Here is a 13,128-nt window from a genome sequence, read left to right on the forward strand (position 1 = left end):
TGACTCGGGCTTGTGAGGCTGAGGCTACGTACACACGACCGCTTGCATCAGTACAAGTTACATCGCTCAGAGGTGTGAATAAGTTACCACCTGAGAGATGTAAATTACACTGACCTAACCAGGACAGAGCTATGTCGGTGCGAGAAGCTCTCTTGCTGCCGTCGGGGACTGGAGTAATTAAGTAGTCAGGAGAGCTCTCTCCCGTCTGTGTAGAGCGTCTGCACTACAGCTGTGCCGCTGTAAGCGCCGTAGCGAAGCCATAGCCTTAGGCTAGGGATGTTTAAATGCAATGTAGACTTCCAGGCTTAGGATGCAGCCCCAACTCTGGGACCCTCCCACCACGCAGAGTCCTACAGGATGGGCTCCAGCCCAAGCCCAGAAGTCTACACTGCAATTAAACAGCCCCTTAGCCCAAGTCCCATGAGCTTGTATCAGTTGGCACGGGCCAGTCACAAGTGTATAACTGCAGTGTAGACTTACCCCTAGAAATTTGAGTTTTTAAAACATGATTCAGGGTTTTTTTTTAAACCAAAAGAAACAAAGACAATTTGAACTAGTTTTATAAACCTAATTCCCCTCTCTCCCCCAGTTTATGAGGTTTATAAAGCGTTCAACTCCAGGAGCTTCTCTCTGCCCCAATCACTGTTCCAGACCCACCTCCTTCACAACTCTGCACTATGGAATCACCTTTTGCATGGCACAGCTTATAACAATCATATTGACTGATCACAGCTGCCCTCACTCAACTAGCCAAGAGAATTCTATAACACATCTAAATATCAGCCAGCCTTATCCACTCTCTGCACAGCAAAGGCTAAGGGTGGGAAATGAAAGGAACCTCAAGATAAAAAACCCACATGGCGCAACACTCATGCACAAGCCTCAAGGATAATTCAGCACAAATTAATATTATTTACAAAGCAGCAAGTGCATGTAGCACTTTAAAAAGAAAAAGGCTCAACTCTCAATTTAAGCATCATCAAGAGATCATTGAAGTTCTGGGGTCGACATGGTTACATGCCTATCACTCAAAAATACTGAGCAAGCAGCAATTGTGATCCATCTGTCAGTGTGCCCTTCGCTGTCGCAGAATCCTTGTTAACAGAGATTACTACATTTTGACGGCTGAGGCATTAGAATTCAGGAGATTTTGCCATGAGGCATTACTGTGCTCCTCAGAGCAGCTTACGTTACAGATCTGGTATGCACATGAAGTCCTAATTAGTGCACAAAATAAAACAACTCAGGTTTCCTCTCTTCCCTGCTAGGATACCAGGCACCTGTGTTATCCAGAAACATTTGGGCATAGAGACTGAGAACGAGTGCAAGTCAGTTCTGATGTGTTTAGACAGCGATTTGAGAGGCAGTCTATGCGTGTGCAGATGAGTGTATGAATTCAGGAGCATATGGCTTGCCTTTGGGGGATTTCTTTTCTTCCTCCTCTGTTTGGGTTTGCAATACCATTGGGCCCAAAAGAACTTTCTATGGCATTTCGTCTGATCAGCTAAGAGGGTTTTTTTTAAATGAGAAATTAGCTTGATCATTTGATGAGTGATAAGAACTAACAAAGCATGTCATATTATTTTTATTCCTCCACGTTAAGGAGGTTTTAAATTTAATTTGCTGCTCATTAAAATGCAGGATTAATAACGCTGAAAACTGAAATCCTCCCTTTATCCATAGGGCACGAACAGGATGTGCAGCCTTTCTCCCCACATCACCCCCAGCAATGACTGGAGGGACCACCTCTGTGTGGTCAGAGGCTATTTCTGACTAAGGCCTTTTTGCTCTTTGGAAGAGGACGGATGAAGTAATGAGTTTAAGGAAGAGGACTAGGAGATGCAAGCTCTACTCCTGCCTTTGCTGCATGCTTCCTGTGCAACTTTGGTCAAATCACTAATTCTATGCTTCAATTTTCCCCATTTGCAAGATGCAGACAATACAAATTATCTCAACACTTGAGGGTCCACCCTTACATGAACAGCCATTTAGTCTGTGAGGAGTCCTATTAACCCAGTGCAAATACTCAGAGGGTAAGTCACTACTCAACCTAAGTCAGAATGGCAGGATCAGGCCCTCACTGTGTTTATAAATCCTTGGAGTAGAGGTGCTACAGAGGTGCATAGACATCAAGAACCAGACCGCAACCACCAATTTGTTACAGGTAGGACCACAGATCACTCATCAGATGGGAAAAACTTTCAGAGCAGCAAAGAACTAGAAGATATTTCTTTGCCAAAGCAACATTTGGTTGCTGACAAAGACTGCTGCATTCCCACCAGTAATCTTACAATGGGGAAAAGGCTGTGACATCTAAATGGTATGTTTTCTAATAGCCTGCCTGTTTTGTTACAGAAATCAATACTACTACTACTTCTCTCAATTAATATACGAGATGCCTTCTAGAAGCCCAGCTCTTCCTACACTTGCTACTTGTAAATAATCTGTAAAAGCTTCTCATCCAGCGAGAGGAGTGAAGATTAAGTATTTGCTTTGGAGGGTGCAATTTTCTGCCAGAATGTTTTATTGGAGGTACTCAGTGTCTAATGGTGAGTTGAGCATCTCTTCTCCAGAGCAGAATAAATAATAAAAATAACTGCTGTAGAGGAGGGCCTAACAGATACCCAGTTCCGCTTTGGGCATAACTGATTTATACCACTTCTAATTAGCAACATTTATAAAGTTCAGGCCTTCTGTTCCTGACATGTATCACGCATATCGGTTTAGCTGAACTCTGCCGTTCCAAGAGGCGAGCAGCTGATGGAGTATTAACAAGCTAGGGATGGCAGATAATTTGCTCTTGTACCCATGATGCTAGAGCAACTCATTCTTAGAATGCAAACTTTGGGTCATTCCCGCCCGGTGCCAAGCACCACTTACTCTTAGTGTGTTGCAAGGATCCCTCTCTAAATGGAGCCATTTAGTGCTAGCTTGCAGACCTCTCTGCAATTTGCTACTAGACTGGCATTCTCACCCATTCCCATTGGAGCTACACCAGAGGTGGAAAAGTTGTAGAAAAGTCCTATTGTAGGTTATGATGATTTATTATTTGTATAGCAATAGTATCCAGGAGCCCCAGTCACAGACCAGGACCCCATCGGAGTAGGAGCTGTACAAACTCAGGATAATAAAACAGTCCCTGCCCCACAGAGTTTACAATCTAAGAGAAGGCTTAGGATTCATAGATACTAAGGTCAGAAGGGACCATTCTGATCATCTAGTCCGACCTCCTGCACAGTGCAGGCCACAGAATCTCACCCACCCACTCCTATGAAAAACCTCACCCAGGTCTGAGCTATTGAAGTCCTTAAATCATGGTTTAAAGACTTCAAGGAGCAGAGAAGCCTCCCTCAAGTCAACCATGCCCCATGCTACAGAGGAAGGCAAAAAACCTCCAGGGCCTCTCCAATCTGCTGCCCTGGAGGAAAATTCCTTCCCGACCCCAAATATGGCAATCAGCTAAACCCTGAGCATATGGGCAAGATTCACCAGCCAGATACTACAGAAAATTCTTTCCTGGGTAACTCAGATCCCATCCATCTAATATCCCATCTCAGGGGATTTGGCCTATTTACCCTGAATATTTAAAGATCAATTACTTACCTAAATCCCATTATCCCATCATACCATCTCCTCCATAAACTTATCAAGTAGAATCTTAAAACCAGATAGATCTTTTGCCCCCACTGCTTCCCTTGGAAGGCTATTCCAAAACTTCACTCCTCTGATGGTTAAAAACTTTCGTCTGATTTCAAGTCTAAACTTCCTGGTGGCCAGTTTATACCCATTTGTTCTTGTGTCCACATTGGTGCTGAGCTGAAATAATTCCTCTCCCTCTCCTGTATTTATCTCTCTGATATATTTATAGAGAGCAAGCATATCTCCCCTCAACCTTCTTTTAGTTAGGCTAAACAAGCCAAGCTCCTTAAGTCTCCTTTCATAAGACAAGTTTTCCATTCTTCGGATCATCCTAGTAGCCCTTCTCTGTACCTGCTCCAGCTTGAATTCATCCTTTTTAAACATGGGAGACCAGAACTGCACACAGTATTCTAGGTGAGGTCTCACCAGTGCCTTGTATAACGGTACTAAAACCTCCTTATCCCTACTGGAAATGCCTCTCCTGATGCATCCCAAAACCGCATTAGCTTTTTTCACAGCCATATCACATTGGCAGCTCATAGTCATCCTATGATCAACCAATACTCCAAGGTCCTTCTCCTCTTCCATTACTTCTAATTGATGCGCCCCAATTTATAACTAAAATTCTTGTTATTAATCCCTAAATGCATAACCTTACACTTCTCACTATTAAATTTCATCCTATTACTATTACTCCAGTTTACAAGGTCATCCAGATCCTCCTGTATAATATCCCGATCCTTCTCCGAATTGGCAATACCTCCCAGCTTTGTATCATCTGCAGACTTTATTAGCACACTCCCACTTTTTGTGCCAAGGTCAGTGATAAAAAGATTAAATAAGATTGGTCCCAAAACCGATCCCTGAGGAACTCCACTGGTAACCTCCCTCCAACCTGACAGTTCGCCTTTCAGTAGGACACGTTGCAGTCTCCCCTTTAACCAATTCCTTATCCACCTTTTGATGTTCATATTGATCCCCATCTTCTCCAATTTAACTAATAATTCCCCATCTGGCACGGTATCAAACGCCTTACTGAAATCTAGGTAAATTAGATCCACTGCATTTCCTTTATCTAAAAAATCTGTTACCTTTTCAAAAAAGGAGATTAGGTTGGTTTGGCACGATCTACCTTTTGTAAAACCATGTTGTATTTTGTCCCATTTACCATTGACTTCAATGTCCTTAACTAATTTCTCCTTCAAAATTTTTTCCAGGACCTTGCATACTACAGATGTCAAACTAACTGGCCTGTAGCTACCCGGATCACTTTTTTTTCCTCTCTTAAAAATAGGAACTATATTAGCAATTCTCCAATCATTCGGTACTACTCCTGAGTTTACAGATTCATTAAAAATTCTTGCTAATGGTCTTGCAATTTCAGGTTCCAATTCCTTTAATATTCTTGGATGAAGATTATCTGGGCCCCCCGATTTAGTCCCATTAAACTGTTTGAGTTTTGCTTCTACCTCAGATATGGTAATATCTGCCTCTATATCCTCATTTCCATTTGTCATGCTACCATTATCCCTAAGATCCTCTTTAGCCTTATTAAAGACTGAGGCAAAGTATTTGTTTAGATATTGGGCCATGCCTAGATTATCTTTAACCTCCACTCCATCCTCAGTGTTAAGCGGCCCCACTTCTTCTTTCTTAGTTTTCTTCTTATTTATATGGCTATAGAACCTTTTACTATTGGTTTTAATTCCCTTTGCAAGGTCCAACTCTACTCGACTTTTAGCCCGTCTCACTTTATCCGTACGTGTTCTGACCTCTATTAGGTAGCTTTCCTTGCTGATTCCTCCCATCTTCCACTCCCTGTACGCTTTCTGCTTCTTCTTAATCACCTCTCTAAGATGCTTGCTCATCCAGCTCGGTCTACAACTCCTTCCTATGAATTTTTTCCCCTTTCTTGGGATACAGGCTTCCGATAGCTTCTGCAGCTTTGATTTAAAGTAATCCCAGGCCTCCTCTACCTTTAGATCCATAAATTCTTCAGTCCAATCCACTTCCCTAACTAATTTCCTTAATTTTTGAAAGTCAGCCCTTTTGAAATCAAAAACCTTAGTTGCAGATTTATTTTTGTTAATCCTTCCATTTAGTTTGAACTGAATTAGCTCATGATCACTTGAGCCAAGATTGTCCCCTACAACCATTTCTTCTATGAGGTCCTCGCTACTCACCAAAATTAAATCTAAAATGGCATCCCCTCTAGTCGGTTCAGCAACTACTTGATGAAGGAATCCATCAGCTATCGCATCTAGGAAAATCTGATCCCTATTTTTATTACTAGCACTGGTCCTCCAGTCTATATCTGGGAAGTTAAAGTCTCCCATGATCACGCAGTTTCCATTAGTATTTACTTTATTAAAGACATTAAAAAGGGCTCTATCCATATCTAAATTAGATCCCGGAGGTCTATAGCACACCCCAAGCACTATCGTAGGAGAGGCTTTACTAGTTTTCTTCCTCAATGTAATTTTTGCCCACACGGACTCTGTCTTATCCACTGCATTGCTTCTTATTTCTTTACATTCTACCTCATCATTGATATACAATGCTACTCCACCCCCTTTACCTTTGCTTCTGTCTTTCCTAAACAGCACATACCCTTCAATACCTGTAGTCCAGTCATGACTACTATTCCACCATGTTTCTGTTATCCCTATAATATCTGGTTTCACTTCCTGCACCAGTAGCTCTAGTTCCTCCATTTTGTTACCTAGGCTCCTCGCATTGGTGTACAAACATCTTAATTTTTGCTGTTTGGCCTCGCTCACATTTTGTACCCTATTAGGCACAGTCATTCTACAGCCAGTATAACCTATTAGACAAGTATCCACACCGCCCTTGCTCCTTATATACATTCTCCTACCCACAGCTGTATCCTTTCTTACTTCCTCTTCTTCCCTCTCAATGCTAAAATCTGGCGTGGAGATTTCCTGGACATCTCCCATCCATCTCCCCCTAATTCCTAGTTTAAAGCTCTCTTTATCAGTTGTTTCAGAGTAGCAGCCGTGTTAGTCTGTATTCGCAAAAAGAAAAGGAGTACTTGTGGCACCTTAGAGACTAACAAATTTATTAGAGCATAAGCTTTCGTGAGCCACAGCTCACCTCATCGGATGCATCCGATGAGGTGAGCTGTGGCTCACGAAAGCTTATGCTCTAATAAATTTGTTAGTCTCTAAGGTGCCACAAGTACTCCTTTTCTTTTTATCAGTTGTGCCAGCCTTGATCCTAGAAGTCTATTTCCTTCCCTACTCAGATGAAGTCCATCCCGAGAGAACTGTCCTCTGTCCGTGAATGCCTCCCAGTGGCCATACATCCCAAAGCCCTCCTTATAGCATCACTGCCTAAGCCATCTGTTGACAGTCATAATCTTGTCACACCTTTGTTGCCCTTCTCTAGGAACAGGAAGGATCCCGCTAAAGATCACCTGAGGACTCCAGCAAACAATTCTGCCATCGGTGTCCCAGACCAGCTCTTTTCCCCCTAATATCGCATTTGCTCCATGATGTGTCAACTCCTCCCCAACAAAATCAAACACTTTGTTATGACCGTCCACCTAGGGCTGCCCCTCAAAGTCACTGAATTCAGCCACTTGGCCAAGGTGTCAATCAAGACCACACCACACCCAGAGATCAAAACATACAGGTTTATCCTGTAGCTGACCAGATCTATCGGTAGTTGTTTGCAACACAAAAAGGAAGTGCACTTAGATTTTAACAAGCCTTTTCACTTCCACATAAGGACAAAAGTGCCTGATGTTAGTGGCTGAAAGTCAAATGTGTCTGTTTTCATCAACTAATCCAACAGGATGCTGAGCTAAGTGGGTGCAATGGCTATTAACCCTTTCTGTAGTTCTCAGTGCCATATTTATGTCAATAAAATGAATGGTTTCATATCATCATGCTAGCTTGTGCTACATGATTATGAGACCGCATGATCAGCATGTTCTGTACACAATGCCATAAGTAATTAATACCATCTGCCCACTCCCTTTCAGCAGAAGTTTGAGTAATAGGGCCCCACGGCTGACCTATACTGTACCCTCCCTAATACAAGTTCAGGTGGCTGTCTCTCTTACTGTGGCTTGGTACTTCTTTGCCTTGATTCAGTTCCCACAAGCCACCTGACCAGCCAATCACTTGCTCTCCCTGTTGCGCCGTGCCATCCCTGCTGTATGAACTGGCAAGCTGAAACTGCAGCAGGCTTCGCCGGCCCTGTCCAATGCCAGTGAAAATTTGGGCACTGCAAACGAAGCCACTGCTAGCCATAAGCGCAGCACAGCCACTCAGCGCTAGGGGCAATCTGAACGCCAATTATGATTTAAAAGCAAATACGTTCATGCAAGGGCAACACGACCTTCGCTCAGGAAGCCTTACAAAACACCCCATAAGAAAGGGAAAATAAACCTAATAGCCGGGAAACATGCACACACTTACCTGTCTGTAGCAAGCCAGCCCCACTGTCTTTAACTCCAAAGTGCTGCTGGATGTCTAGTAATACACCTGTAGAGAAAATGGAGAGAAGAAACTCAGTGCTTTATTCCTGTGAAATGTGCCGCAGGGATATGTGGTTTTGGGCAGCAACAGGAGGGCCTGCAAAGCCTGCAGCAACTCACAACACACAAGAACGTTCAGAACCTGTGCATTGACTTTAGGGTGACCAGATGTCCCGATTTTTTAGGGACAGTCCCGATATTTGGGGCTTTTTCTTATATAGCTCCTATTACCCTCCAACCCCATCCCAATTTTTCACACTTGCTATCTGGTCACCCTAACTGACTTCTTCTTTCTTGTGCATGTTTGTAACTTTGGGGGTAATTGGGGCAAGTAAATTACCAACAAGTGTCAGCAGGTTAATAGAGTGCAAAATGTTCACAATGAAACCCAGATGCATGAGAAGCTTGCCTTGCCCTGTTCCTTATTTATTATTTATGTTGCAGTAGCACCAACACCTAGGTGCTGTGCAGACACATAGGGAGAGGGGGGGGTCTCTCTACCCAAAAGAGCTCACACTCTACCAGGCAAGACAGACAAAGGGTGGGAGAGGAAACAGAGGCATGGAAATAAAGTGACTTGCTTAAGGTTATATAACAGGAAAGTGGTAGAGTCAGCACTAAAATCCATGTTTCCTGATCACCAGCCTAGTGTCCTATCTACTGGACCACACTGGCTCTCAAAACTCAGATCAGATTCTTCAAATGTTTCACCATGGTTTGCAAACTTTTCAAGCAAACCTGGGACTAGTTTCAAGTGACACTCTGTTGGGAGGCAGTCAGACTTGAGCAAATCCCCTCTCTGAGCCTTGGTTTCACCATTTATCCAGTTCTGGTGAACTCTTGTTTCCGATATTTTGGGGGGGGAAAATGAAATCAATGGTTTAGTAAAAGGGGAAAAAGTGACTAGACATTATTTTAAAATAATTGAACAAAATACATCAACACGCACCCACACACGCACACAGTCTAAACACACTGGAGTGTTACATGTATGTTTTGTAGGAAGTATCTACTTTATCCATCTAGATTCTCATACTGCACCCAGCACAGGGGCACGAAGGCCTCACAAATTTAGCCATGTGAATGATGTTGTAGTATAATCATTGAGTCCAGCCAGGCTTTGCAAGCCATAACTCAAGGTTTGCCGAGTTGTTGCAGCATAATCTTCTAGTTACTTATGACAGGCAAATACCTCCAAAGGTTCAGAGGTTCCACTTGGGTCAGATAAGGATCCAAAGGCTTCCACGCTTGTCCAAAGTTGAAGCAAAGTTACTCCAACTTCTCCGGCCTGGAACATGCACACTCACTTGCTTTCTCAATTTCTAGCATGTCCTTGTTTTGGCTAGATAGCAAACAGCACATAAATAGCCTAACTTGTGGAACTGCTGCTTGTGGCTTCTACCAAAATTGGAAATGCATGGAAACCCTCTCTTCAAGAAATTGGAAAGTTTTCCCAACTGTATTCAACACCTGAACAAGTTCAGATCCAGCTTAAAAGCTGGCCCTAGGTTTTATCCAGAAGGATTCTGCTCGTCCTTAAGGGTCATTAGAAGCAACTCTCAAAGTTAACTGGATCTCACTGGCCATAAAATATCTTAACTTACAAAACCGTCAAGTGTCATGTCAAACAACAAAAACAAAGACAGATGAAACAGAGACAAGTATTTCCAGAAGGCATCTGGGATGGTAGCAGGAAAATTCATGGATTAAAAAAAAATGTAATAAGGAACAAAGAGGAGGAGAAAAAAAACAACAACACATTTTGTGTCCCAACTGGATCACCTAATAATGCACCATTTACTCCAGACAATAGCATTCAGACTGCTTTTAGAATGACTCCAATCTCTGTCCATCAATAATAATTTAGTCTCATAGCTCCCACAAGTTCCTTTCCTTAATTCTCTGAATGACATAGAGCTTTATATGTCTGCCCCAAGGTAACATCTCCCTTCATTTTTATTCTTCTACCCCGACCTCACATTGCTTTGAAACATTGCTGTGTTTTACAATTTCAGGATGTATACAATTCTACCAGTCCCTCCAGAGCTTTTGTTTTGTTATTGGATCACAGATAAATCTCACTGTCACAATTCTTCATTCACCTTCCCTAGGCTCCTCGCATTCTTACCCTTCCACCATCCTTTGCTGCTTGCTTCCTTTTTTGCTTCATTAATAACTGGAGTATAGTCATCTAGGCAGAATCTGAGGGATTAAAATAATTTTGCATCTACACAGTGTAACCCACTGGGATCAGTGTGTGTTCTATACTCCCTTTGATGCCTGAGCCAAAGAGGATACAAGTCTATTACAGTTTAAGGGCCTGGCTCTCTAACTCTAGCTGTCATAATTCCTGCTTTCAGTTCAATCCCTGGTGTTGGCCAAATTGTGGCTATCAAGGACCTGGGGGCTGGTCTGGGAACGGACAAGTAAGATGCATTCAAAGAGGGTATGACAACAGTTTCACCTTTCCAAAAATGAATCCCATCAACATCCCCAAAAAGCAGGTAAATTATTATCCCATATTCCCTATTAGGTGAGGAATACCACCTTTACTATGTACGCCAGAGTTTACCATCACCACTCTATCTTGCTCAGCTGCCATGGCAGGAATTGAACCTACTCCTGCCCATACTTAGCCCTTACTCTCCGCAGCCTAGTTTCACGCAGCTACTCCAGCTGGAGATGCAAAACAAGGCAAGGTCAACAAAAGTACTAAACTCCCTATGGTCTGTTGGAGGCAATGGACATTACTCCAGAAACACATTCAGTGCAAGGCTGGGTATAAGGGCAGCCATATCAGGTGGGGAAAGAGATGTATGCTTATCTGCTGATCCAAGGGCAATTGCTCCCAGGTTGAAAGATCATTACCCTGTGGAAGCCCAGCTGCTCACCAGACCCACCATGTTGTGATCTCTCTGTTTTGCAAACAGAGGGCCAAGTTCCGCCCTGAGTTTGACTCCCACTGAAATCCCGATGAACTGGAATTTTAATGCTTACATTAATCCCCCGAGAGAGACTATTAGCATTATCTATAAATCTCTGAGAGAGATTAAAGAGCCCAGGCTGTGCAATGCCAAGCCACTGACTGTATGATTGCACTGCTAACCACAAAGCTCTCGAGTTTGGTCTAAAGTTGATGGAAAGATTTTCAGAGCAGCTGGTGCTGGTTTCTAATGGGCACCACCTGATTTCTTCTCCCAAGTTCAGTTAGAAGCCTGCATTCGGAAGAGTGGTCTCTCATGGTAAAGGCATGTGGGTCATCATCAGGCAGGATCTATACCTTCTGAGCTGAGAATTCCTAAGCACATAAGGCAAGCACAAGCTAAAAATATGCTGGTCACTATATAAGGGCTTTTACATCACAGGCTCTCTTAGAAGAAGACACTTAGGGTAACGTACTTCCATTTAACTCCACGATTTTCTAAAACTCCTAAGAGACGCATAAAAAATATCAGATGTTACTGGGGAGAGGAGAACATGGTGTTAGAGAAAACAGAGCCACAGAAAGAAAAGAGATTTAGATTGACATCAGAAGTCTGAATGGGGGTGGAAGAGATTATAATGGTGCCTGCCTAGTAAAGAGGCAGAAGTCTTTCTAGTCATTATAAAGAAATGGTCTATATAAAGATCATGGGTTTACATTTATAAAGTGCTTTTCTTCCTGCGAGATCCCGAAGTGCTTTACAAGCTGGAAGTGATGAAACTATAGACTATACACAGTTATTACATCTAAAATGCAGCCACCTCTGAGGAGAACGACGGAAACTGTAACACAGAACAGTTGAGGCCAGGAATCAAAGAATAATGCCTCTCCATCCCAGGAAAACAGATAGGCAGGATTCACTGGTTACATAGTATTGGTTTCATCAGAAAGTGACATTAACCCTTTAAAAGATTCTGGCAATGGTAGAGCCAAAGGAGAGAGAAAGAGAACGCATTTTATTTTGCTTTGCTCTCCATTTGTAATCCCTCAAGCTCTTCTTCTGATAAAGCTGTGTGCTGACCAGCAACTCCATCAGGCTGCGGTTTGAATGGATATTGAAGTTCCAGTCATTGTTACACTTGAATCCAAAGATGAAATCTAGGGTTTATAAATAAATATTAAGGTCAGAAGGGACCATTATGATCATCTAGTCCGACCTCCTGCACAATGAAGGCCACAGAATCTCACCCACCCACTCCTGCGAAAAACCGCTCACCTATATCTGAGCTATTGAAGTCCTCAAATTGATTCTCAAGCAAAGAGATTTGCTTGCTCTACAGGGTGCATTTTAGGGGGGCTGTGGAGTTGGGGTGGGCTCTCCATTCATCAGTGAAATATGACAACAGAGCCATACTCCTCAGGTCCTGGGTGGGTGGGGGAAACAGTCTCATGTGGTTTATGGAGATCTGCATGATTAATTGGCATGAATTGCACTTTAAGCCCATTTCGTATTCCCTTTGGAGCACAGGTGTTTTGATATAGGCGTTGGAATAGTAAACTGGAGGCAGCAGGGAGCCAATGATGTAACACATGCACAGAATGAGTTTCTCTCTAGTGGAAGAGAGAGCATTCCTCCTCACTGTGTTCCTATTATGCTGGGAAAACACTCCTGCCTTTCCTTACTTTGCTCAGCTCTGCTTATTTCTGTCTGTGTACTATGCATCAGTGACTCACCCAGATCTTTAATAAGATTCAAGGGCACAATTTAGAGAGGATAGATTTTTTTTAAAGCAAGTAAAAACAGAAGCAACAACAGTGCCTTTGTCTCTTTCCTACACTGCTCTCAGATCTGTGCTTCTGGACAGCTGGAAGGTGGAGATAATCTGGAGCCCACACCAGGGCCACAGGAAACAATCATGTTGTTCGTTGAGCTGTGCATAGATGTCTCCCACTGGAGCACAACACCTGATGCAACTGAGGAAAGGGATGCAGCCAAAGGTGGCAGACAAAGGCTTTTCTAATGAGAAAGTTCATCTCTGTGTCTCAGGAGGAGCTGGGAACA

At 43.0% G+C, this 13,128-nt stretch overlaps 1 protein-coding gene across 2 annotated transcripts in view; it reads right to left on the reverse strand.

The window, feature by feature from the left end:
• Positions 1 to 13,128, reverse strand: part of SPNS2 (sphingolipid transporter 2) — a 174,786-nt gene that overhangs the window by 116,185 nt on the left and 45,473 nt on the right. For both annotated transcript variants that reach the window (XR_006276179.1, XM_038376274.2), the window contains exon 2: positions 8,085 to 8,150. Coding sequence is in view for 1 of the 2 variants with exons in the window: in XM_038376274.2 (XP_038232202.1) it covers positions 8,085 to 8,150 (66 nt within the window). In the remaining variant the exon portion in view is untranslated. The remainder of the gene's footprint in view (positions 1 to 8,084; positions 8,151 to 13,128) is intronic.

The sequence above is a fragment of the Dermochelys coriacea genome, chromosome 17 (genome assembly GCF_009764565.3).
Source record: "Dermochelys coriacea isolate rDerCor1 chromosome 17, rDerCor1.pri.v4, whole genome shotgun sequence".
Classification (NCBI taxonomy): domain Eukaryota; kingdom Metazoa; phylum Chordata; order Testudines; family Dermochelyidae; genus Dermochelys; species Dermochelys coriacea.